The 26,195-nt window shown below is 46.5% G+C and overlaps 1 protein-coding gene across 2 annotated transcripts in view; it reads right to left on the reverse strand.

Annotated features, from left to right (window-relative positions):
• Positions 1 to 22,764, reverse strand: part of LEKR1 (leucine, glutamate and lysine rich 1) — a 33,233-nt gene extending 10,469 nt beyond the window's left edge. The window contains exons 1-6 of one of the 2 annotated variants that reach the window (XM_065748618.1): positions 22,673 to 22,764; positions 14,323 to 14,537; positions 10,209 to 10,328; positions 9,475 to 9,650; positions 7,688 to 7,873; positions 2,072 to 2,177 (exon numbers count right to left, since the gene is read on the reverse strand). In XM_065748618.1, coding sequence (XP_065604690.1) covers positions 2,158 to 2,177; positions 7,688 to 7,873; positions 9,475 to 9,650; positions 10,209 to 10,328; positions 14,323 to 14,537; positions 22,673 to 22,720 — 765 coding nt within the window. In that variant the 5' untranslated portion in view covers positions 22,721 to 22,764 and the 3' untranslated portion in view covers positions 2,072 to 2,157. Of the gene's footprint in view, positions 1 to 2,071; positions 2,178 to 7,687; positions 7,874 to 9,474; positions 9,651 to 10,208; positions 10,329 to 14,322; positions 14,538 to 22,672 lie in introns of those variants that run through there. The other variant, XM_065748617.1, reaches the window with a different exon arrangement.
• Between the last annotated feature and the right edge of the window lie 3,431 nt (positions 22,765 to 26,195).

The raw sequence follows: 26,195 nt of genomic DNA on the forward strand, positions 1-26,195 counted from the left end.
GCACGGTGTTCAGGGAAGGTTCCAGATTCTGCTCTGTAAATAGCAACAACTGGTAAAGCTTTCAGTGAGAAAACAAACAAAACAAACCCACCCCACCCATGGTGAACTGCACTCACACTGGGTAAGCAGCCACTCTAAAACCCATCAGTTTCCCAGATAATTTCTAACAGATCTGCAGTGATATCAGTTCAGAAGCACGCAGGGGGAAGCTATGTGATTTTCATCCTGCAAATCCTACCCCAAAAGAAACAAGTCCACCAAGATGCTTTCTGAAAACTTCGGTCTCCCCTAAAGAAAAGCTCAGAGTTTCATCTGTACACACAAAAAAGGAGTACTACCTGCAGCAATTAAGAGTTTCTGGAGAATTTCACAGGCACAACACAAACTCATACTGCCACTGAAGCTGTGCAGACCCCAGTCATTGCTGGAGACCCTTCTGCCTTAGCAGGACCAGCTCAGCTGCTGGTGCACAGAAACTGCTCGACTTTGCTGTGGTCACAGTATGAATCTATGAATCTCCCCCATATCACTGAATCTCGGGGCTAAAATGACTGTGCCTAGCTAAAAAAGAAAAGCTGCAAGCCTACAAAGTTTTTTTTTGCTGGCCACTTCCCACTACCTGACTAGAGATGTGAAGCAAATGCATTTACTGGTTTCCAGCACATCACTGAAAACAGTGCAGGGAAAAAGCAGTTTCACTTTCCCTTCATTTCAGCATGCACTGGGGAAAAACTGGGAGGTATTCTGCTTCAAGGACAACACGCTGTGACTCATTACCTGGCCACTGATGAGCAAGCCCCGCCGGGGCAGCCCCCTCCTTCATTTCTCTTGTCCAGTTAACCTCACTTTAGGAATAATCTCTTTCAGAGACTTGGCTCACACTCCATTGAATGCAAGCATTCTGTGAGACACTCCCTGTGCCATCACAGATCAGGTTGGATATTAAGAAGAATTTCTTCTCTGAAAGAGTGAGTGGCCCAGAGTGCTGCCCAGGCAGCAGTGGAGTCACCATCCCTGGAGGTGCTCCAGATGTGTGGAGATAGGGCACTGAGGGATGTGGCTCATGGCTGAACTTCATGATCTTAGACTTTTCCAACATTAATGATTCTATGATAATATTTGTCAGACCAATTTGCATCTCCTTATATTTTTCAAGGACAGTAGAGAAGTGAACTAAACACACCCAAAGTCTGTGCCTGCACAGAACTATTTGCTTTCATTGAGAATATTTCATGTACTGTGTTCTCTAGGATAAACTATTTTTGTATACACAAGGAAGTACTTCTGTTTGAGACTTACTAGCACAAGCCTGCCTGGAAAGAGCCCAGGGCTGGGCCCCAACCACATGCATCAATGTCACTTCTGGAGACTTGAGCAGTACCACCAGAATGGCCCTAAAGCACTGAGAGCTGCCAGGAGCTGGGAGGATGTGCCAGGCTCTTATCTCCCAAAGCACATGTTGCTGATCACTGCCAGGCCTGGGCTTTCTGCACCTCTGCTCTCAACTTCTTTCACATGTGCATATAAAAGAAGTGTAGGGAAAGCAGAAGGGACTAGATTCAGCAGTTTTTGTTGCTGGGTTGTTTTTTTTTTTTTGATGGTACTGGAGACTACTGAAGTCAGAGAGATTTGGCTCTAACACCTGAGTTTTCTGCATATATTCCTGCCTTTTCAAAGCCCAGGTTATTGGGATGCAGGTTAGAGTTGCTCCTACAGAGCTCCTTCTTCTGTGTGCTAAAATGGAGTCAAAATGTTGTCAGTTACCTGCTGGCAAGGAAACCTGAAGGTAAGAAACTGTTCTGACCATAACTTCCTGGGAGACAGAGTTTTGTTCTGTTTTTTTGTTGTGTTTTTTTTGTTTGGTTGGTTTTTTTTTGTCACAGAGCTTAGGCTGAGCAGTTAAAATTCAACTGATATACTTCCTTTAGTGAAGATCCCTGCTTTTCCAAAAGCAGAAGTGAAGAGAGACCCTCCTCCAGTAAGGAAATCACACTCCAACACAGCACTGACTGGGCACACAGCTGAAGAGACCATCACTTTCATGTATTTCCTCTTCCATTTCAAGGGACTGCTGAAAAGCACTAATGAGACACTGCTTGCTCTGACCCATTTGTCAGTCTCTTCAAACACCAAACTGCATTCCCCAGCTCTCACTCTTCAAATTCTTAGCATCGCAGCTGGAATTAATAGAAAAATATTTCAACAGTACTTACAGCATGAATAGTGGATACTTGAACTGCAGCCTCCCTAAAACTACAGGAAACTATTCTCTGTTTGGATTTTCAAAGCGGTCTTTAAAGTGCCATCAGAGACACTTCATGTACATGAAAATACTGCTCTGTCTCTCTATGAAGTGTGCTAACATTCCCCACTTCAGCTTCCCAGCTACTCCTACAGCTGCCTGCACTTTTATATCATTGCTCATTAGTCTTATTATGTCCGCAGACCACTGCTCAGCTTAAATTTAGTAACTTAAATAGACCACGGAGCAGAAGCATCAAAAGCCTTACAAAACAGATTCCATGTGCACAGCCAGCGATTTAAATCCATACAGAGGTAAATCCACACCTATAATGGGAACTAGAGAAAGGCTGCCATGACTCTGTGAAGAAAAATTGTTCTATAACTGTGATTAAGGGAAGGATTTGCCTGGTAATAAAAATGAAAGCAGGGACATTAGTGCCTATCTTTTAGGAGCACACTCTATTGCAGCTCCTCTGCTGCTCCCAACCACAGACATACAGATGACACTATCACAACGCATTATTGACTTTTTGTTGCTTTTTAAGGTCTTTGATTAGACAATTGCTCACCAGGCTTTGCTCGGAGCTGAGCATTTTTCAAGACCTGTCATGTCTCACTAACCAGACGATGCATCGTGACTCTGAAAAGCGGTATGAAATCAGAAATCAAGTCACTTCTCCAGCAAAATGTAACTCATTCAGATCATTTTCATAAAGGGCACGAGGAGCACGAGAACCACGAAACGACGAGAGAAACTACAGGCTGGTTTCAGTTCTTGTAGATGACTGCCACCACCTGAGACATGCAGCAAGAACACACCAAGAGCTTCCACAGCACTGTTTGGAGAGATGAAAATCCTTTTAAAAGATGCAAACAACCCATCCCGGTGGGATGCCTTTCTGTGCTTTTCTGTTTGTGTGGAGCACTGAATTATTTCAGTGCAGAGCCAAAACAGGAATATCAGCTTCAACAGTTAGTGGAGAAAAGGAAGGAAGAAGAAGGAAGAAAGCCAGGAGACCCAGACACTGTGGATCCGACTGCCTTCATGTAGTACAAACCTACTAACCAGACTTAGCCCTCACCAAGACCAAGCATGGCAAAAAAAACATGCTGCTTATTCCTATCAACATATTAATACAAAGGAAAGATAATGTTACATTTGATGGTTGTTTCATATAAAATCCTGTTTTCAGTTTCAAAACAACAAATTGATTTTCGCCATCACACGTTATGCAGTTTTATTATCTCCATCCCATAATGCATTCCATAGAGGCAGACCTCTGCCTGCTGCTGGATTTGTGCTTTACCAATCAATTTGGGAAGGACAGAACAAGAAATGCCTGAGCAAGCAGGATTTTTTGCCTTGAAAACTTCTGGATATCCACATTTTATTTTGTATTAATTGTGGATTTATTATGAAGCGTCTGACACATAATGCACTGACTTTCTTTGCTGAGATTTTAGCTCTGTGAGATATTTTTCAGAGTCCCTGAATTCCATACACACCGTATTCGTTTCCCCCACAACGTGCCTGCTATTTCACTTGAAAACAAAACCTGACATAAGGAAACAACAACAGTGAGGGGAGCAGCACACTGCTCTGAGCAGCGGTCACAGTGACCCTTCTGCTCAGCATTATGCTGCTGAGATGCCAGAGGATCCAGTCCCACCAACCACTGAGATAACTTTGGAGTGAGCCCATTACGTACACTTTTATATTTTTTTAATCCTTCCTCTCTGGAAGCATAGAAATGGTGTGAGCAGGAGAGGCTGCAGGACGACTGGGCTTCGTGGGAGAGGCAGCAGCTCTGAGCAGCACGATGCTCTCTGTCGCCTTATAAACACACACAGCTTCCAAAACATTCCCTTTGGAATGCACATCAACAAACAAACACCACCAAAAACAACTGCTGCTTGTTTTCTAAATGACAAAACCACAGATGTCAGCGCATGGTTGTGTCTCCTATCAACGCTAACGGGGGAAACGTTTTAATAAACACGGATAACATTTGCAGGGCATTCCAACATTACAGGCTTTTTCTTTCCAGGGTCATGTCTTCACTTTCAGTTATGTTACATCAAAGTGACAAACAGTAATTGAGCTCAGTAAATCCCAGCTTGCTTCTTGTCAAACCCAGAGATCTGTAGCTGCCCAGGTTAACGCCAAATTCCACGGGCATTGACTCATGGGTGAAAGAGGAATAGAAACCGAAATCTGAAGCCCCTGAGAAGCGTGCAGGAGCTGTTGCTCAGCTAAGGATACACAATGCAGCAAAACGTGGCCAACCACAGGGATCAGCTGGAGCCAGGCCAGAGGGAGAGGGAAAACACAGTGTTTGGCAGCCATCCCCTCCTTGCCCAGCACGAGGCCCAGGGGCAGCACTGTGCCTGTGCTACAGATGCACATCCTTCTTCCAGCAACCACTCAGCACGGCTGTCCTCATCAGAGTCACTTCTTCCAGTACACAGCTCCCACCGCCTCCCTGAGCTCTATTCCCTGCAGAGAGCTGAGACCCAGCACACCTAAGCGAGAGCAGGATGGTAGCTGTCAGGACTCAGATCAGATGGGAAGCAGTTATCACGGGGCTGCCTCACTGAACAACCTAAGCACACAGCCCAGGATGCATAACGATAAAGGCGGTGCAACACAAACCCCACATTCCTGACCATGGAAAGCACTGAAGTCAAAACACAACAATTAAATACCATCTGTTTTTTTTTTTTTCTATGCTTTATAACCATATGTTACCAAATATTCGTTACGGATATGATGGCATACTGGTTTTATTTTCCCTGCAGGGTGAAAAAACTCAGCTACTCCAGGCTCACATCTCCCTGCTCAGTGTGAGCTTATTTACAGACAACCACAGGGACACTCAGGCAAGCAGTGCATGGGAAAGCACTGCTCAGCCCAGTGTTCTGCAGCCACGGCATGAAACAGAGCTTGGCCACCACAGAAACAAATGGGTATTTAGTATTTCCAGAGGTTCAGACATAGTTTAACTCAGTCCTCTATGCCGAGAACACCATCAGAGCTCCCAGTCCCAAAGTCCCTTCTCAGAGAACAGAAAGTTCATGGGTTTTTCAACAAAGTTTGCACAATCAAACACAAAATCCAATAACTCTCCCTCTCATCTTACTCTCATGAAAACTACGTCCATTTTTTACTGGAAAAAATCATCCATTAATGAAGTTTGGCAACATTGGAAGCCTTTGAAAACTGTGCTCTCTTTTAATAGGAAACACTGAGCAACCATGGTAGATTTGTACAATACTTGGGGAAGATCCAAAGAGTAGAACTTGGCCTCTAGATCAGAAATTTCTCCATAAGCTCCATTTCTTTCTGCACACTAGTTGCTATGCTATGCATGAACCAGTCTGAACCTGCTCATGATGTGGCACTCACACACAGTACAGTTACTGCACTACGTTGTGCATAAAAAACTAGAAGGTAAATCTCACCACTTGCTGTGGTGTTGCAATGCAGAGTGGAAACTTAGGGAACTATATTTGGATTTTGAGAATATGGGCTGTAGCACCATGCAAGCATCATGAAAAAAGAAAAAATAGTTGACAGCGAGCAACCTTCCTCATCTTCTAAAATAAAACAAATCTTTACAATGCATATAAGCAAACTATGAAACTAATTATTAACAGGAATCTCTGAAGTACACAGCTTCACAAAACTGAAAGGGCTACTCCATAACACTGGGAAGTTCTCTTAACAGCTAAGTGTGACAACACAAATATCTTACATAAAGATATTAAGCCACTTATTTCAAGGCTTAACAGGCTGTCTCATTCAGCCCAAGGAATGTCCCAGATCAGGATGAGGCATGTAAGGAAGACAGACTGTCCCATAATTGCTGCTGCAGTTCCTGCACCGCCCTTTGAACTGTGCCACCTCTGAGCAGTGAGGACTTCAGCCTTCCTGCAGCAGCAGTGAGTGCCAACATTCCAGCTCCCAGGAATGCATGTGAACTACCACTGGGATTGCCAGGACTCTCACATGCCCACATAGTGCCACTTCACTCAGGAACACGTGGGATTATCTGAGATGCACTGAACGTGGCACCTCACAATAAGAAAAATCTTCAGTCCTGAACACTGTAAGCACTGTGTGTACTTAAGGAAAGAACTGCAGCAGGCTGCACAGCAGCAACAGAAATTTAACTTGTGCCACCCACAGGTTTCTTATTTTGTGTGAAAAATTAAAAGGCATTTCAACACAAAGGAAATGTCAGAGTGCACCAGAGAGAGAGCTTTTTCTGCGCTGTTATTATTTTATTTCAACTAATTTTTGCACTAGAAAAATGTGTGTCAAACGTAATCATGCTTTCCTCATGGCAGACATGTAGTACACCCACTCAGCTTCCTAGAGAAGACCAGTAATAAACAGCCTAACTGCTTCACATCTAGAGGATAAAACATCCCTAAAAAGAAAGTGAAAATAATTTTTCTGGTTATATATAACAGAGAAGAAAATCGGATATAAGGTCAAAAGAAGTAACAATATGATCAAAGCGTGCCAGTACACAACCAAGTCACAACCAGGTAGCAAAGCACTGATGCATGGGTCCTGGACCGTTCAGAGAACCTGGGACAATCACCCTCATACAACTTGTAAATAACTGCAGTTTATCAGCACTCCCAGGGGGGAACGTTCAGGTTGCTGTACTAAAGAACTTTAGGACACTTCCTTCGAATAGCACAAGAAAGAGGCCAAAACAAACTTTCCTTCCATAAATGCTACCCTTGTAGCAGAGCAAGGAAAGCTTAATTAACAGCAATAAATAATTGCCATAGGTTACATTGCAGGAACTGCAACTCTGGTGCTGGTTTTGAGCCAGTCACCTTGACTGTCCTCTGACTGATCCTGCCTGCTTGAGCAATTTCCAGTACAGTCAGAGCCTGTACCAAAGAAAGGCAATAAGGTGAAGGCTGTAAAGTTATCTGCTCATATCTGGCATTCAAATCCACCTCTGCTGGAGCTTTCCTAACAGTATTGTTATACAGTGACAGAAATAAAACCTGCCCTTGGCAGTCTGGGTCGATAACTCATTGTATGAGTCTTCCTCAGTCACAGCAGTCTTCCACTCACATTCGATATTATCACTGCCATTGAAGGATCTGTGAAATTCCCTCACCATGACTATCACTGAGAGCCACCCTGGAGATGAGAAACATCATACCGTGCATAGGGGGCATGATAATCACAAAGCCAATTGAAAAGCCTGCAACAGCACCACCTCCATACATTCCAAATGCCTTAGAACATCACCACAATGCAATTCTGCTCTCTAAAGAAACCAGATTCGAGATACCAACCTAAACACATAACCATGCTTTATTAGAGCCTGAGTTCAGCTGTTGAGCGTAGCCACTGTAACGGTCAGAACTTTACATTTCACTTTATTTGCTTAGAATCTCAAAGTTCTCTTACCCAACGTTTCCTTTTGTAGCTCATGGCATCTGCTTTGTAGCTCACTCCCTTGCTGAAGAGAAGTTTGAAGCTGCTGAGTTTTCAGGTCAACTGTATCAGCCACCAGAGTCAGATGCTTTACCTTTTCCTGAAGGCACTCATTCTCCCTCTGCGATTTCGCTAACTTCTGATTCAGTTTGGGTATTTCTGAGGAGAAAAATCACAGAGCCCACTGTGAAATTTATCTCCTTCATTAAAAACCATCTCACCTGATGTATGGTGATTGCTAGGTCAGGGCCTGAACCTGAGACTGAGCAGCAGGTGAGGAGTGGCTAACACAAAGCATACAGGTGCAAGCAGTGGCCCTAGGCAGACAGAGGGGGTCCACCCCCTCACTCTCATGCAGGAGTTAGCAGCCAAGGGAGCAGGATCTCTATTTGGAGATTACCCTTTCTGGAGACTTCAGTGACTTCTGGGAAGGGTAAGCCACTCGTCCCTGTATTGTGTTCTGAACTCTATCTTGACAAATTCCTTTACAAGCACATTTGTACCCTGCTAGGAGGCAATGTTATCGTGTTCCCTTGCTCCACACCTGATTTACAGCTTCAGGACTTCAGCACTCTGTAGGCCTACTCCACACTTGCATCAAGTTATTGTTAGACTAAATTATGTAAATGGCAAAAGGTTTTAAGTATTTATACCTGTGTGTATTTGCCATTAAGTAACCAAGGTTAAATGGTGCATATACAGAATGGGTTTTGTTTTTTTTTTCAAGCTAAGGCAACTGCTCTAGGCATAAGGAGGAGCACTTCACGTAACATTTCTCTTCTTGAGGTTTCTTGTAGAAAACAAGCTCTGAAAATCTTGTTGCAAAGAACAGTCAAGCAAAGCAAAAAAGCAGTCATATTCATTACTGTATGTTAACTCATAAAACAGAGGAAAAAGGCTTCTGAACATCACTCAGAAGCCTGAAAAAAAGATGTGTGACTACCATGCTTGGATCTAGAAAGCCAGATCTACGGATGTGTATCACATTCAGAGTGTGGGACTATTCTCAGTGGGATATGTTGAAAGAAGCTGAGGACAACTAGCACCCATAATAGCACAAATAACTAAAAGAATCTGAAAGACTACTTCTGCAACAACAGAGATCTTCCACGTACACAGTTCTAGCAAACAAAACAAGGAACACTTCAGAAAAGAAGCTTAGCAATGTTATGAAACTCCTTGAACCTAAGTATGTCTGCAGAAAAGCATGTACATACTCTCCTGATTAGCTAGAAAGAACACAGAGAACACAGGAAGAGAGGAATTCTTAGGAACACACAATACTTTCTGTGCTCAGACTAATTAGGAGATGAAGTAATGAATCAAAGTGCTAGACACTGACATTTCCCTTGACTGTTGCTATAACAAGGGAAGCCACAGAGCAAATTCTCTGTGCTGGCTCTGCAGACAGGACCCTCCTGCTCAGCTCTGTGCTGGGTGATGTCAGCTCAGCAGTCCTTTGCAACCTTATAACCCTGATACAATTATACTCCAGACCAAATACTGGTTTATCAACTGATACGCACTAAAAAACTGTAAGGATTTGAATACAAAGGCACAAAGTACGAAAAGACATTAAAGCTGCAAGAGCCAACACAGAGATTGTTTGGATCCTTTGGATGGTGCAGTTTGCCATTACACCACTGCATATTCTTTTCAGTGAAACTCCTCTCTCAGCTGAGGCAGAGCAGAAGTGTTACTCAAGCATAAATTTGAGTTCTCAAACTCACTGCCTGCCAGCATGCAACATGATAATTTACCTGTCAAAGCTTCTTCGCTAATGGTTCTTATCTGTTGAAATATTTCTTCTTTCAGGGCAGCCCAGCCCTCTAGGTTACTGGACACAACTTCTTTAATATTTTCTAGTTCCCTTCTGATGAAAGGAAACAACGAGACAGCCCTGCTCAGAGTTGAGCAATGGTGCTCCAATGCACTTCTGCAAGACAGAAAAATGATAGCAGCTATGACAAAAGACCTCACTGTAAGCCTGATCACTACTGATATTTTATAATATATTGGGTTACAATTCAGAGTATGACATAACTTTGGAGGAAATTTATCATAAATTCAATATTCTTCTAAACTTTGGCTTTAAACTTACATGTAAAAATGAAAGAGCTACTTTTTATTGAGGAATTAGAGCAATAGGGCTGAGAGAATTGCATCTCTAGGCTCATGCTGCATTCTTACAAGCAATACGAAAGGAACACTGTGACCCCACTGTATTAAAAGTGGTACCCACTTCCTTCTGAGTGTCATTTAATGGTTTTTAATCTGTGAAAAAGCTAGCACCTGCTTGCCAGCAACAAGCTATCAGCAACCACACATCCTGGTTCCCCCTGCTAAAACTGCAGTACCTCATGTATTCTGCAAGAGCAAAACAAGGGGATGGCCCCAAACACTTCTCACTTGCAGCATTCCTCCTGCCAGAGGATCCTTCCAGCTGACCACATGCTGCAGGCAGTACCAAAAGCAAGGCTTTTTAGGTTCTCACCTGAGTGCTTGGGATTGCTTGTGGGCAGCTTCTTTTTCTTCCTGGAAATACCGTAGATCTTCTTTCATGTTTTTTAGTTCATCTTGTTTGGTTTTTAACTCCATCGTCAGGCTTGTTATTCTATAAACGTAAATAAAGTGATGTGTTATTCAACGTTAAAACAAAAATATACTGAAGTCTTTCCAATGATGATATCTGCCTCCTTCAGGTTGACATATTAACCTTCAAGTGAAGAGAATCAAGGGAGAGAGCATGAGCAGGACTCTCTCTCCCATTTGAAAATTCAAGTTAAAATTTGTTCCATCTGTGCTTCGGTTGTGCTCATGTACATGAAATTATGAGTTATACAGTATGAAATGGCAAAAGCCAATTCTCTCAGTGCTGCTGCAGCACACAGGTGAAGAGAGGGGCTGCACTGCATCCCACCCCAAGAAAGCAAAACTGAAATCAGACAGCTGATCAGCAGCATGCTAAGTGAGCCAGGGCTTTCCCCACCTGTGGGCTCTCCCAGCCTCACCTCTTTCCAGGCAGACCAGCACAGGGCACAGCCCAGCTCAAACCCAGGGCAGGCAGAGCACATCTCATGCAATGCCCTGGAAACGTGCAGAGGTGCCTGCTGCAGATGGCTGCTGAGTGCATTTGCTAACATTGGCATGTGGCTTTTTCATAATTATTACTCTGTAATCATAGAGCAACCTCTCCATGTCCTCATGTGACTTGCTCTAAGTTCTGTACATATATTTTGAAACACAATGGCCCTACGATGACACAAAGGAGAAGAAACCCAGCATTTCTTTTCCACCCAGCACCTGCTTGCACGCAAAGAGGAGGATGGCCCCTGGGGTGCACTGGGGAGCTCTCCATCATGCCACAACCCACTGCTCCAGCAAACACAGCCACACTGTCCACAGGGGTTGGTAGATAACATGTACTTGGCCTCTGAAAAAATCACCTTTTGAACATTCTCATCATAGCAGTGGTTCTGATCCATTTATCTTGCAAGCACATCTATAGCAGTGTAACTATCTACACTGGAAATATTGCTCTTCCAACAACTCCTGAGTTATTCCCACAATTGTAATGAAATGAATGGAAGTGCACAGAACTGACAGGCAGCTGAGCCAACTCGTGCAAGTCAAGTAAATAAATGAACTATTTGTCTATGAGTGACTAGTAAATTCACTGTCACTAGTAAATAAACACTTGAATCCACAAGCATTTGACAGAAGCAAAGGACAGCAGAAGTATTACACTAGCATTTCAATTTTAGAAATAAGGAGAAAACAGGAACGATTTGTAGTAAGAAGTTAAGCTGTAATATTCGTGTGCATTAGCTAATGTTATCAGATGGATCATCTATAATGCATCTGCATGAAAATGCAAATTTAACAAACAGCAGTGCTGTTAGAGAAACCTGGATGCACAGCACTCTGCCAAGCCCATAACCGACCATCTGGTACTTCAGAAGCAAGTTGGTGGGGTGCAACTGTGATCACTGAAAGGAAAATATACATCTATTTTTAATTTTGGTATTACTTTCCTACAAAGAAATTCCCCTACCTACCCATAAATGTCTTTGCATTCTAGTTTTAAAATGCAGCTTGCAAGTAAGAACACTTTTTCTTCTTTCCCTTTCCATTCCAAAGATTTGCTATAATGAGGTCAGCTGGAATAGCAGCCTTGGAGTGCAAAGTGACATTACCAGTATTTTTTCATCATTCACACACAGAATAACAGGTGGACAAGGCAGGACATTTGCACTCTGTTTACTCTCATCCCCATAAGGAGGAAGACGAACATGTTATTTTAGTGACATTTAGCACAAAGGAAAGAGTTCAGTAGATCATTCAGTGACATAATTAAAAGAGAAGTATGAGAACGCATTGATCTTGCATTAATTTTTATCGTTATTAACTCGAGAGAAATAAAGTGTATTGTGAAGACAGTGTGGATGATCTGCACTTAAGCAAAGGTAAAACTGCAGACCAGCCTGGCAAACAGTGACAGAAATGTGGCTGCCATGTCACAACCAGCTCAAAACTGATCTCTGAAGAAAGCCAATATTTTATTTCCCAGAGCTACCTATCTGGCTACCAATCTCATCTTCAGTAATCACAACCTATTGAACCTCAGCCCTCACAATGCAACTCAGGAATCACTGCTTCAAAAGAGTTATCCGAATCGACAGGTTGAAAAATGAGGTTATAGTTGCAAGCAATTTGGTAACTGCATAGAAAAGAAATGATATTAAGGCATGGTAATAACTAACAGTTATCTCCTGCTTGATTTGTAAAAAAGGTTTTCAGGCACACCTGTACCTCCAGGAGGAGAAGGAGGTCAGAAGAAGAGGAACTGTCATGGGCCTACCAGGTCCCAAAAGGGCAGGTGACCAAGTTCCACGGGAGCTGAAGTTCCCAGGTGGCTTTCAAGGTTAACCGCAGGTACAGACCATAGCAATACAGTAACCAAAAAGGAATATAAAATTGAAACAGTCTGCATCTAACAAGAAAGATTAAATCTCTTGGTCTACCAGGGATGAAAAAAGAGTGCATTTGGTTTCTGATAAAAACTCAGAGTTTGGGAAGAACAATTTGTCAACAAGAACCAGGAGGAAGATAATACACCGAGTTGTTAGTTTATGCCAACGACCCAAGGTAACAAGAGAGACCCGGGGCAGTACAAAGGAGATAAGGAATATTTAGACAGCTGATTTAACAAGGCACAATAGTTGATTTATGGCCTGAATGAAAGCCTACTGAAAGTACTCCATTTCATTTCAGCAGGTTTTAAATCAAGTCAAGCCTTAGGGGGAAAAAATGCAGAGATAAAATTTTCATTAACTCTTCTGGCTTTGCTGAAAAATAATAATAATAATCAGCTTAAAGGGAATGTAACTCCTCCTCTGGCAAATGGACCTCACTGGGAACACGCTGTCACCTCCCTGCTAACACACCCAGAGCTGCTGCTGCTCCAACTGTCACCCAGAGCCTGCGAGGAACAAGGAGCAACACACTTTGGAAACACGTTGTTAAATCAAAGAAACACTGACACATTGGAGGTGGGGGAGGCAGGCTCAGCTCCAATGGAAGTGTTGTGAGGTACAGCACGAGCAGGGTGAGCCACTACATACACGTTTTACTCAAGCTTGTGTGAACTTGTGTGTTCAAATGAAAGTTTTATTTGCTGTATTACCAAACGTTGTCCTAAAATCCATTAATAGCTACCCCAAACTGTTACTGTATTCGAGTGACCTGCAAAATAATACATGAACGAGCACTCCAGCTACAGACAATCCATAGGGGAGAAACAACTAGGGTTCCCAGTCACCTGGGAGAGGACCTTAATACACCAAATGCTCCATATTTTCAGCACTAGATCCATTACTGCTAGCTGTGCACGAGGAATGGGAGCCCTTAGAACCAGGACTGACCCTTACTTAAGCTTCTGAGAGTGTGATTCAGATGAGCAAGGAATGACCAACAAGTTTCTGCTTCCTCTGCTCGTACACTATTCTAAACTGTTGCTATGCTTGAGCACACAGACATACTGCAGCACTGGAGCTCTGGAGGGCACAAAAGGCCCCTTTGAACCTTTGCAACACAGCTGCCAGCAAGCATTTGCAGGCTGCTAGTTCAGAGGAGCACAGCCACCAGCAGCACCCAAGATATTCAGAATTGTTTTAGTACTCTGTATCATCATTTGCTATTCTGTATCGTTATACAGATAGTGAATGGAAAGCTTCTCAGGGTACCAATGCTGATATTGGAGACAGTGAGTGCAAACTTCAGAGTGGTCAGACTCCCGGGGCTGTGGGATTTCTTCAGAAGTAGTACACATTTTAACAACAAAATGATAAGATGAAGTGTTTGATCATTTCCACTTGGAGTGGTGCAAGGGGAGGAAAACACCTCCAAACTGCCTTCCAGCCTTTCCTTCCCTTTAAGCACACTGGCTGCTTTTAAACTACTAAGGAATTCAGAACTCACATCTACAGAATCCCATGAAATGTGATTTAAATATGATGGTATATTTGTTATATCTGATAAACAAAGAAAGCTTATACTTCCTTGGGATGACATGACCTAATACATCAGACTGGACAATATGCTCTGACCTTTCTGTTTTTGATTCCCCATCAGCTTGGCAGTGTTCAAGGTCTTGGTAAAGAGACTGCAATTCTTCTCTAAGCCCTTTTTCCCGTTCCACGCTTCCTTCATAACATTTCATTTCCTTTTCCATTGCTTTTATTTTTTCTTCCATCACCTTAAATTCATGCAGGATCAGGTAGCTGACACCACAGTACTTACACACCATCTGATCCCGAGGCATCTAGGAAGAGAAAAAACACAGTGACAGAACGTGAGCAGCTGTGTGATTCTGAATAGCTCAGACTATGTAATGCTTTGGAACATTTGTGACGAGACTGTATTATTGCTGTAACAAATAAAGACAAAATTCAACACCAGCAAAAGGAAATCAAGCCACACCTCTACTTCTGCTTACTGGAAACTCCACGGAAGAATCAACTGCAATTTATGATGCAGGAACTCCCACTGGAACTCTGCACTGAAATATTTGAGTTATATTTAATATATTAACTTATAAGATGAAGTATTTTGTATTTTACAAAGTTACCTCTGTAATGAAATCTCCGCTTGCATGAGCCAGAAAAATGCTGGTTACTGTGTTTTTTAACAACTCACACCCAACTGAGAAGGCAGAAGGAAAAGTGAGCAGTGATGTAATTCAGTCATCTGTACAGAAATAATCCAAGTGAGTAAGGGTCCTGTCGCTGTGATGTAGTGCAAATGGAACATGAGTGTGGTGGAAAATGTCAGCAGTTTGCTAGGTGTTAAATATTCAACATTGATAAAGTACATAATAGACAATTATAACACTAAACTGGGCAACATGTTTTGTAAGCAATGAAATCACTAAGCTTTTCAGTAAGTAAAGCATCATAACAATGACCAGCCAGACGTGCTTGGACTTCAACACACTCCTGTCACTCAGGGCATCAGTTATCAGTTATCTCTGTGTATTTTAATCACTTCCACTTCCAGGAAACAAAAAGCCATACCACTCAGCTTGTAGTGACACAGAACTAAGCCTGCCCAAGAAAGGAAAATGGACCAGCTCTGCCAGCCAGGGCCACGCAGCAGGTCTGACGTGCACCTGGCACAGACCAGGACACGAGCTGGCAGGATCCCAGGCCCTGCCCCTCCTGGCTTCTTTTGCCACCAAAGGCTGTGCCCAGGATCTCCTCAGGTCCCTTCCAGCCCAGGCTGCTCTCATTCTGCCATCCTGAAACATGCCCTGTTCTTGGACCACAGCACAGATGCATTTGTGAGGAAGCAGTCAGAATATGACTGGAGCAGAGGACGCTCATTGCACAGCTAAAGAGACAACTTCCAGCAACAAATACATAAAGATACGGGCAAGCTTTGAGATATGGCAGGTGAAAACTGATGGCAGCCTGAGCTGCAGTTGTTTGTCTAACAAGCTTTTAAAGCACACTTCAAGCTATGGTGCAATTATCAGCAGTTACAAGTTTTATAACAAGATACCTCACCAAAAATCAAAAAAGGAAAGTGTTTCAGTTACAAAGTTAAATAAGTAAAATGTAAGGATTCCTTGTGTTCCAGAAAATTAAAATAAGGGCATTTTGAAAGATTGGGATAAATGGAAAGAAGCAATACTTAAAGGCAGGAAAACAGCTCTCAAAGACAAAGTAGGAAAAGATTAATTACCACACAATTTAGATCCAGCACCACGAAAGTGATGTTGCAGGCTGCCCTGGAATCCTCAGGCCAAACTCCACTTTCCAGTTTCTAAGTTCTGCCCCTGTTTAAAATAGCCCTCGTTACAGTTGCTCTGAATGAACTGTAAATTCAAGCTTGTTTTTCCTGGCAGCTGCAAACTGTGCTTGGAAATATGAAACTGTGACTAGGGATAAACATCATTAGGTTCCAAAGCACTAAAATTACTCTATTGAAAAAGGACAAAATGAGCTGTTATAAGGAGGACAGAGAGGGGGCTCTTATCCCCCAAAGAACATCGTGCTCTCCTGCAGCACTGCTGCTGCTGCCTTTCAGACAAACAGCCACAGAAATTCCACTGCGTACTGGGATTGCAAAACACAGCCCCAGTTCACAGAACTCTCCTCAGCCTTCACTGCCACCACCAAAGCAGAGCTCTCCTCGCTGGCACCTGGAGCATCTCCTGGAGCACCAGCACAGAACACTGCTGAGCTGCAGGTGCCGATTTCACACCACCAAAATAATGACAAAGCCACCTTACAGCTCCACTGATTTAAAGGTCGAAGCCAGAACACATTAGCATGCTTTCAGAATGACTTACAAATGAATGGATCTGGGACTTGCAGAAATAACATTGCTTTGTTTGTGCATGTAATTCTCCGTTGTCATCCTGCAGTAACTTATGACCAGGATGTTTGGTTATTTGTAACTAACCTTAGCACTATGGGAGAAGTGCTGGGGTTCTAGAGGTGCCAGACAGGCAGGTGGGCACAAAGGACATGAGGAGCTCCCCTCCTCAGGAATGCTGCAGCATGGCTCAGCCCCGAGCAGGTAACACATGCAGGGCAGAACCTTTCCCACGTCTGTGCAGAGAAGATCCCACTTGAGACCATTCCTGGTAGCCAAGGCACCAAGGCTCATCAGCCACTACACACAAGCCCATATGAAACACACCTCTGTTAGTTCTCTGGCTTACAGAGCTGCATCTTCTGGGAGGGGATTATCACTGGGTAACCACTAAGATCTGTGCTTTCTGATCCCATATTTCCCTATTTACATTTGACCACAGGACTGTTGTCATTATCTTTTTCCTGTTTGCGTTTGAGATAAGAGGAAAAAAAAAATACAGCCTGGAAAGAACAGAAAATGAAAAGATCAGAGCTGCAACTAGAAAAGGGATTGAGAATAAGCAGTGAACAGAACAAAATAGAATTAAAAAAAAAAAAAAAAAAAAACTGAAGGTTATTTAATATTGTGGATTTGGTCAGCCTGAACAGGGATACTCAGGGCAAATAGGACATGAAAAGATAACAGAGGGATACTAAAAACAACCCTGATATTTGATTCAGCAGAACAGTACTGTGTGCTAACAACAAGAGAAACAAAGAAACTCACAGAGGACAAAGTGTTTAAACAAGGAATACATCTGATCCGGAAGGTTTCAGCTACAGCTCTGACATACGTTACAGCAGATGCTATAAAGGAGGAGAGCCACGTCCAGAACAAAGCAGCACATCACGAGGCAGTGCTGCCAGCTCTGCTGCTCCAGCAGCTGTTCCACTACTGCATCCACGGGAGCAGCTCCGACTGAGAGCTGTGCTCAGTTTTGGAAGAAGTGCTGTAAGTCCATGGTTACACGGATCTCCTCACTCCCAGGAGCAGAGGGGATGGGTAGTCACATCTGTCTGACTCAGTGCTGCAAGCATACAGACTGCATAAGTTAAAAGGGGAAAAAAGACTGGTGGCCCGACCCATTTTTAGCCCTTTAAATAACAAGCTTTGAAATAGTGTGATGGGAATGGACATTTCTGCTCTGCCAAAAAACTACAGGGGACATTGACTTGGGCACAGTGTTCTCTTCTGCTTGTAATTCCAGTTCCACTGACAAAATCACACAAAGACTGAAGCTCTCACTAAAGGAAAAGCAGTCTCCTTGGGGACTTGCAGCACAGGGCATTGAGGCACCGACAATGGAAACAGCCAGTAACAGCAAACTGAGAAACAGCCATGGCTCTTAAAATCTACACCTGAAGCCCTCGGTCAGTGGGATGATTTAAGTCTGGAATATATCAACGTGGCACACTGAAAGGAAAGCACGGAGCCCTGAGCGCAGATGCAGCACTCGTGCGGGGCAGGGAGAAAAAATACAACTCCAGAAAATACAACTTCATTATTCTGCAGTTGGGTACTCTGACATTATTCCTGTACACTGAGTTGCGATGCTAAGCCATGCAGTGAACATACTGACTCAACTTCCACAAAGGCAGCAGATGCAGAATAAAAGGCACAGCACTTGCCTTGGATACACAGAATACAACTGAGAAAAGGAATGCAGTAAAACAGAATGCCCCGTCCCAAACATTTCATTCAGAATAAGCCCCGAAATAATTACTTTGCCACAACAGGAAATAATACTCATATTTCAGGTAGCTCTAATGGTTTCCTGCTTGCCTTTAAAGCAGACTAATGAATCATAAAAGAGCATCCAGTGCTGCTAGGAGCTGCAGAGCCTCACACGAGCACTGCTAACACCTACCACATGCCCACGGTGCCGTGCAGGCTGCACTGCTAGCAAGGCAAGGGCTTCTGCAAGCCCTCAGGCTGCCAGCAGGGCCTGGATACCAGCTGAGGAAAGGGCACAGAAATGCTGGAGCACAGTGTGTACAGCCCCAGCCCCGTATGACTACAGCAAGAGATCAAATGCCTCTGAGAGACCCCAGAACTCTGAGAACTACAGATTGCTATCTGCATTCAGAACTGCTCTCCCAAATCCTCCAGTACCCCAGTACTATGGAAAGCAAAATAATCCCAGGTTCAAAGAAAGCAAGGAAAGCTAACGGTACCATGATGTGCTCAGTAATACACCGCAGTGCACTCAACCCATAGCGCATGTGGCTAATCTCATCAGGAAGCACTTGCTGCTAGCAATGCACATGATGTTTTGTGGACAGTCAAATACCATGGAACATCCTGTACTGATGTGCAGCACTGCTTCAAAACTCCTGTTCTGCTCTCCTTGAGCTCCCAGGATGACAGAACTACTAATACTTCAGGATATCTCATGCCCAATTAATTTTATTTGTGTTAAGCAAGGATCACCTATTTGCCAAGTGAAATATGAAATGAGATAAAACTGCTACTTCGATGACTCAGGGTGTCATCTGACCCTCTTCTGTAGGTGGCTGCAGTTTTGCTTCCCACTTCATTGAGATGAAAAACTGACAAAAACTGTATCTTCCCATCCACTCACACTGAAAGGACACGTGGATGCTCACCTACCTGCTGGGTTTTTTCCCCACGTTTAGCAATCATCTCGCAATGCCTGTGACATAAGAGCTCATGAGGGAGGGAGAGAGAACCAGGGCCACATAAAAATCTTACATGATTTTCAAAGCCAAAGATTCCTCAAGTTCTGATCAACGAAACCCCTCCTTGTCCATAATTTAATTAACAAATAGCCAAGCAGCTTCCTCCCCTCTAGATTAAAACCTTTAAAATTGTAATAAGCATAGTTGCCAGCACCTGCTGGGCCCAGCCTGCAAACAGCTCATTTATTCCAGCTTCTGCTCTGACATCCATGGCTTTGGTGCAGCAGGTCTTCCCCCCAGGCAGACTCAGGCAGGTCAGGTTGTATCCCCATCCCTCATCACCACATCCTCCAGAAGAGTACGGTTTTGGAGGCAGTGATATCGCTGCCCCAAGTGCTGACAGACAGCTTGCAAAGCTCCATGCATCCAGAGCACAGGAGAGCAGAATGATGACAGTTCAGCTCTGCATCCCTCGCTCTGATGTGCTCTGAGCACCACGACCTCATGAGCATGCAGCTGAGCAGGCCAACCCAAAGCAGCACCTAGCCTTGAGCAATTCTCAGTTCTGCAGCTGAAGTTACAATGCTTGACACAGTCCCTCTGGATACATACGTTCCTCTGACCAGCTAGCTACATGTTGGGAGCATGTGCTCCACTTGGCTCAGTGATCTACAGCTGGCACAAGGCCTGCTTGTGCTAGGAGCAATCTGAAAGAAGGATCCCAAAAAAAGATGCTTTGAAATCTAAGAAGCAGAGAATGTGAAGGGAATGCGTACATAACAGGTAGAAAATAGAGAGGAAATTGTGAGGATGACTTGTAACCAAGCCCCTATCCTGCAGCTACGGCACAAATCAACTGAGAGAAGAAACTGAGAAGCAGTGAAGGATGTGTAAAACCATGGCTCTTAGCTGCTCCCAAAACCTTGGCCCATCATTGCTTTAGAGCTTGCCCACCCAGTGCTCCATTCCAAAGCAAAAACTAGCTTTAATTATCCAATGCAGCACCACAGGAGGAATTCCACAGCATCCCTGGGTGAGCCATTCCTATGCTCACTACTCCTACTTCTGGAGTTCATCTCATTCAACCAGAGCAAGTCCAGGACAGTGAAGATAAGATTAATTTGTATCTGGAGATGGAGGACAACCACTGCCTTCCTACACACGTGAACACTGTTACTGTGCCCTCAAGCATCTTCTGCAGTAAGCAATTCTAGTTCCATTGCCCCTTACTGGAAGAACAGAGCTCTTAAGCTCTCTGCCACTTCTGCTCTTTTCTGGATTCCCATCAGTCGTGTTGTTTTTCTTAAAGCCTGCAACTCAGAACCAACACCTCAGCTCTGATGAGAAGATAATTGAGGCCAAGTTGCACACACAATTCCTGTATCAATACCATACAGAATACTTGTTCTCTTCGTAAGAACATAACTTCGTTAATATTATTCTGCTTACGACCTGATAACTGACAGCTCAGTGCGGGGTATGAGAAGTGTCAAGGAAGATTAATCAGATACTGTATACTTTGTATTAATGCATCTGAGCCGTGTGTTGTAAATCTGCCCTGTTCTTATTAAGATATCCTTAGTACTGCAGACAAAGCTCACCCTATTCCTCCCAGACTGGCACCAATGTACTCCTTACACTAAGCTAAAACGCAAGCTTGACAAAGACCAGCCAGCACTGACAATCCAACTGGATGAAATAATGACACCCTCTTCCTGCAGTTTGTGCCTGCTCTCACATCTGCCTCCTCCTTGTGTCAGCACACACACAGCACTCTGATTGGGAACCAGATCAGGAACCAATCCAAGTGCAAGACAGGCAGCCTAAGTGCCACCAGCTACAGCCTCAACTCACAGGAAAGCATGGAGCAGCACCAGATCCAGGACAACCCTCTGCTCTACTTCATCTCTTAACTCAGCACACTAGTCAGGCTGAAAAAGTTGCACTGATCTTTCCTAACCAGTTTACCCTGATGACGCATGCAAAGCAATTTTTAAGTAAACAAAAGCATCTGGCATCTTTCCTGCTGCCAAGAAAGTTGCTGATGGCTCTGTAAGCTCCCCAGGTTCATCTCTCACTTTGCCTATCTTACCCATCACTGATGCTTCAGAAACTGTCTCTACTTTATTCTTGCCTATTCCAGGAAGAATTTCTCCAGGCTCTGCCAGCCTAAGCATAGAAAAACGTTTGGATCACTTGTTGATTATTAGATACATACCAAAAAATTGAAGACAGCTGGGCATGTTAATGACAAAGCAAAAGCTTCAGAGCGTAACAAGAAGCGAGCCACATTCCCCTGGTGTGCATTGTCACATGTGCACAGCCTGCCCTTATCTCACCCCACGTGAACAGCAGTTTTATTACTTCAGTATGAATCGGTCTCCCAGACAAAAGAACACCGTCACACACAGTGAGAAGGCACAAAGAAAGGATTAAGCAGGACACTCTGCTCCTATTTGCATTTGCACTTCTTTGGAACAATTACACAGCATCACAGAGCTGTAGGGGTTGGAAGGGACCTCCAGAGATCATTGAGTCCAACCCCCTGCAAAGCAGCTCCCAGCCCAGGTTGCACAGCTCTGTGTCCAGGCAGGTCTAGGACATGTCCAGAGAAAGAGATCCACCAGCTCTGTGTGCAGCTCCAGTACTCCATCACTGCACTGTGAAGAAGTTCCCACACACATTGGTGCAGAACTTCCTAAGCTTCAGTTCGTGGCCATTTCCCCTCATCCTATCACCACACGCTGCTGAGAAGAGTCCGGCCTCGTCCCTTTGCCTCCTGTTCCTCAGATATTTATAAATGTGGATCAGATCCCCTCTGAGTCTTCTTTTCTCAAGGCTGAACAGCCCCAGGTCTCTCAGCCTTTCCTCATAATGGAGCTGTTCCACACCCTTTATTATTTTTGTAGCCCTCTTCTGCACCCTTTCCAGCAGATCCCTGTCTATTTTGTACTGGGGAGCCCAGAACTGGACACAGTGCTCCAGGTGAGGCCTCACCAGGGTAGAGCAGATGGGGACAATCCCCTCCCTCGACCTGCTGGCCACACTCTTCTCAATACAGTTCAGGATCCCATTGTCCTTCTTGGCCACCAGGACTCACCGCTCACAACCAGCCTGTCACCCGCCATTACCTGCTGTGCTCTGTGGGCATCCCAAACTTACAGCACAGAACACGCTGTGTGGGATGAAACCAGAATCTAACCCGGTAGCAGCAACACCGCGTGCAATGAACGCGTTCCCCCACACAGCCCATAGCACCGCACACAACGCACCGCGCTGCCTACGTGACAACACGTGCGTGCTTTCAGGCACATCCCAACCGCGCTCCGTGCTTCCCAGCGCGCAGAGGCCGGCAGAGCACTGCTGCAGGCCCCGACCCCGCACTGCCGCTCCATACCTTCTGAATGTCCTCAGGCAGGGCGTGCTCGGGGCCGTGCCGCCGCATGGCCGCCCGGAGCCGGCAGAGCTCACACAGTCGAGGCCCGGGGAAGGGCCGCCGCCCTCAGGCCCGCACAGGGGGGGATGCGGGAGCACAGCCCAGCCGGGTGAAGGGCGACGAAGAGAGGGGATGAAGGGACGGGAGGGACAGACCGCCTCTGAAGCCGCAACCCGGCAAAGCGCGAACGCTGGGGGCGGCCATATTGTGCCGCCGACGGCGTCCCCCGTCACCACGGCAACGGCGCGTGCGTGCGTCACGTGACCGGCGACGCGCGCCTGCCGAGGGAACGCGGAGCGGGCGGGAACGCGCTCTGTGACCCCGCGGTTACCTGAGCCTCGCGGTGACGTCATCCACCTGCGCCCCACGTGGCCGCAGCCCCCCGGTTACCCCCGCCCGCAGCCCCGCGCCCAAAGCTCGACGGCCGTGCGAACCGCCGAAACCCACCGAGTTCCCGGCCGATAAAAGACACGAGAACCGAGGAGAGGCACCGAGGCGTCGGCACGGCCCCCGGCGCGGCTCTCCCCGCGGCCGCCGCCTCGCGTGTGCCCCGCCGTGACCCGCTCCCTGCTTTGCGTGCCGGCCCCGGGCCGCTCCGCGAGGTTAATCCCCGGCTTGGCAGCGCCCGGCGAGCTCCCCGCGCCGCGCCGCGAGGCGGGGGATAAGGAGCTTGCGTCCCCTCCCCGGGGCCGTCACCCCACGTTAACGATGTAATCGCGCGGTCGCACGCAGAGGGAACAGATGTCCAAAGGTCAGGAGGAGGAAAATAAAGTGAAATAAATAAATGAATAAAAGGGCTGAGGGGGAGGGGGGGGGGGAAGAAAGGGGGGGCATTGAACGAGGAGCGGTGCGAAAAGCCGAGCGCCGGGCTTTGATCGGCGCCTTCGCGGCAGCTGTTGGCTCTGCGTGCTGCCGAAGCGGCGGGGGGAAGGGAGGGGGGGGGCAGGGAGGCGGACTCGCACGCGATGGCAGCACGGACCGTGCGGAGCGGCGATGAGATCAGCGCGGTGCGGCTGTTGGGAAAGCGGCGGGGCGGCACGCAGAGCTCCCCGCCCGCCCCCACCCGGCCCCGGGCTGCGGGACGCGGGGCCGAGGGGACAAATGGTGGGGGGATGGGGTGGTTGGAGTGGGGGATGTGACGGCGAGGGAGATGATGTGGCGGCTGGGAGGACGGGTGGGGGGATGCGAATGATCGATGTGGGGCAGGGGAGGATGGGACGGCGGCTGCGAGGGGGCTGAGGTGGGGGGGCTGCTAGGGGACCGTCGCGGGGGCTTAAGGGTCCAAGCACTCAGCTCAGGGCTCTCCTTGCTGCTCTCAAGATCGGAAGGTCCTGAGGGGAAACATCGCACAGGACAGGCAGCTCACGCCTTGCTCACACGCGAGCATTCCCTGCGAGAAGCCCACCCCCAGTCCCGTATCTGCAGCGGGGCTGTGCCTGTGCTTCGGGGCTGCCTCAGGACCCCCCGCCCGCAGGCGGCACGGCAGGAGCTGGCCCTGCTTCCCACGTGGCGTGGCCGTGGGCCGAGTGCGTGCCAGTCCCAATCGGCGGGACCGCTCCTGTCCGGGTTCCAGGCGGCGTGAGCAGCTCCAAGGACAAACCAACAGGCGAGGAGCGAGTGCGTGACACGCAGCAGTCATAAGCCAGCTATTTCCATTGTTTTCCTGCAGGCTTTGTACCTTCTCAAACACACGTGGAAAGCCTCCCGCCGCCTGCAAATCCCAACCCGGAGGAGCAAAGTCCACGCCAGGGGGCAGCTGGGGAGAAGGGCTAATAAACACCAACACCCTTCTAAACACAACACAGGAGCGGGCACCGCGGGCGAGGGTGACCCCGTGTCTGCGGTATAATTCTAGGTTAACAGAAAATACCGTATTTTTGTACCGGCCCTGTTGTTCCAGGCTGCCCTTCCATGCGTGGAAGTGCAGTGAGGCGGTTTTGCAGCACTAAGAACCCCCCTGGGGGGCCGAGGCACGGCGGGGCTGCAGGTACCGGCCGGCGGAGCGAGGAGAGATGTCAGGAGACGTGCAGGGGAGGGGTCAGGGGAAGGACAGGGTTTGTGCTGCGTACGGCAGCGAGGTTATTTCTGGTGCTGCGTGCACATCGTGTTAGTTCCTGTTTTCGAGTCATATTGTTTGCTAGGTTTGGTTGGTTTGCTTCCCCCCCTCCTTCCCTCCTCCTTTATACCAATGTCACAAGGACGAGATCGTCCTGGGAGAGTGGGAGGATGTTTGGAGGGGGCGGGGGGGCAGATCTGAGGGCTACCTGGGAATCAAGGTCGGGCAGGTCATCCTGAGCAAAGCAATGGAAGAGCGATAGAAGCTCTGCAAAGCAGAAAATGATAAAATCAGGGGCAGCATAAAGGAGCAGGGCACTGACAGGGGGCGGAAAGGCAGGGGATGCAGGAGTGGCGTGTTGCCAGCCCCAATAGCTGAGTGAAATAGGAGCGTGCTAATGACGGGGCATGCGGGGCGAGAATCGGATAATGAGGGAGGGCATCCCAGTGCTCCCGCTGTGACATTGCCAAATCAAAGACAAGCTGCTGGCTGCAAGAGCACATGAGGTGAATCAGAGGAGGAATCTGTATGATTAAGCAGCAGCTGAGTGCCAGGAGTGAAGATCTGTCAAGGGTAATATCAGTAGTGTATGTGTAGAGGACAGTGGGTGTATTTGCCGTGATAGAAAAGGATTTGAAAGGGAAGGAGCTCGGACTGACTCTGAGCTGGCAGTGAGAGAACGTGGGAAGAATGTCAGGAAAAGTGTCCCAGATATAAGGCCGAAGTGAGGACGAAAAAGGGAGCGCAGAGGCTGTTGAGCAGCCAGCAGGTTAGGAACAGGCACGAAAGGCACGAGGCAGCGGGACGTGCTCAGGGGAGGAAATGACCAAGCAGGAGCCAGGGAGATGGCTGCAGGAGGGTTCAAGGTTTTGTTTGTGAAGGCAGCATAGCTGAGAGATCACCCAGAGCTCTGGGACGGCGATGATGGTGGCACTTCTGATGGCTCCTCCTGCGAAACAGAACCTTCACATATGGGCGAGGTTCATCTCTGCGGGGCTCAGCAGATTCCCAGGGGCCTGCTAGGAAACTCCCACGGGAACTCAGAAGCACCATAAATCTTTCCCCTCCCCCTGTCTGCAGGCAGCATGATCTGCTTTCTGCTAATTTAAACACAGTATGCAGGGAGGAGGCTGTTTATGGCTTAAAAATAAATAAGAAAGAAAGAAAGGGAGAAAGGGAGAGAGAGAAAATCCTGCCAAAGTGAAAACTGCACGGCACACGCAGCCCTCCCCACTGAATGAATGTGAGAACGGGTGACACAAGACAGATGTTACTTGCAGCCTTTGTGAGCTACTGGAAGAAATGTATCTCATGCAGTGGTGAGAGAACTGCGGAGTAACTGTGAGACAGGGAAAGAGAAGAGCGGCCACGGGAAGCCTGGATGTTCAGAGGAGTGGGAATGCCAAAGAAGAATGGTGACATTGACTT

This window comes from Cyrtonyx montezumae, unplaced genomic scaffold, assembly GCF_038088225.1.
Source record: "Cyrtonyx montezumae isolate F1298 unplaced genomic scaffold, pur_monq_1.0 scaffold_5, whole genome shotgun sequence".
NCBI lineage: Eukaryota > Metazoa > Chordata > Aves > Galliformes > Odontophoridae > Cyrtonyx > Cyrtonyx montezumae.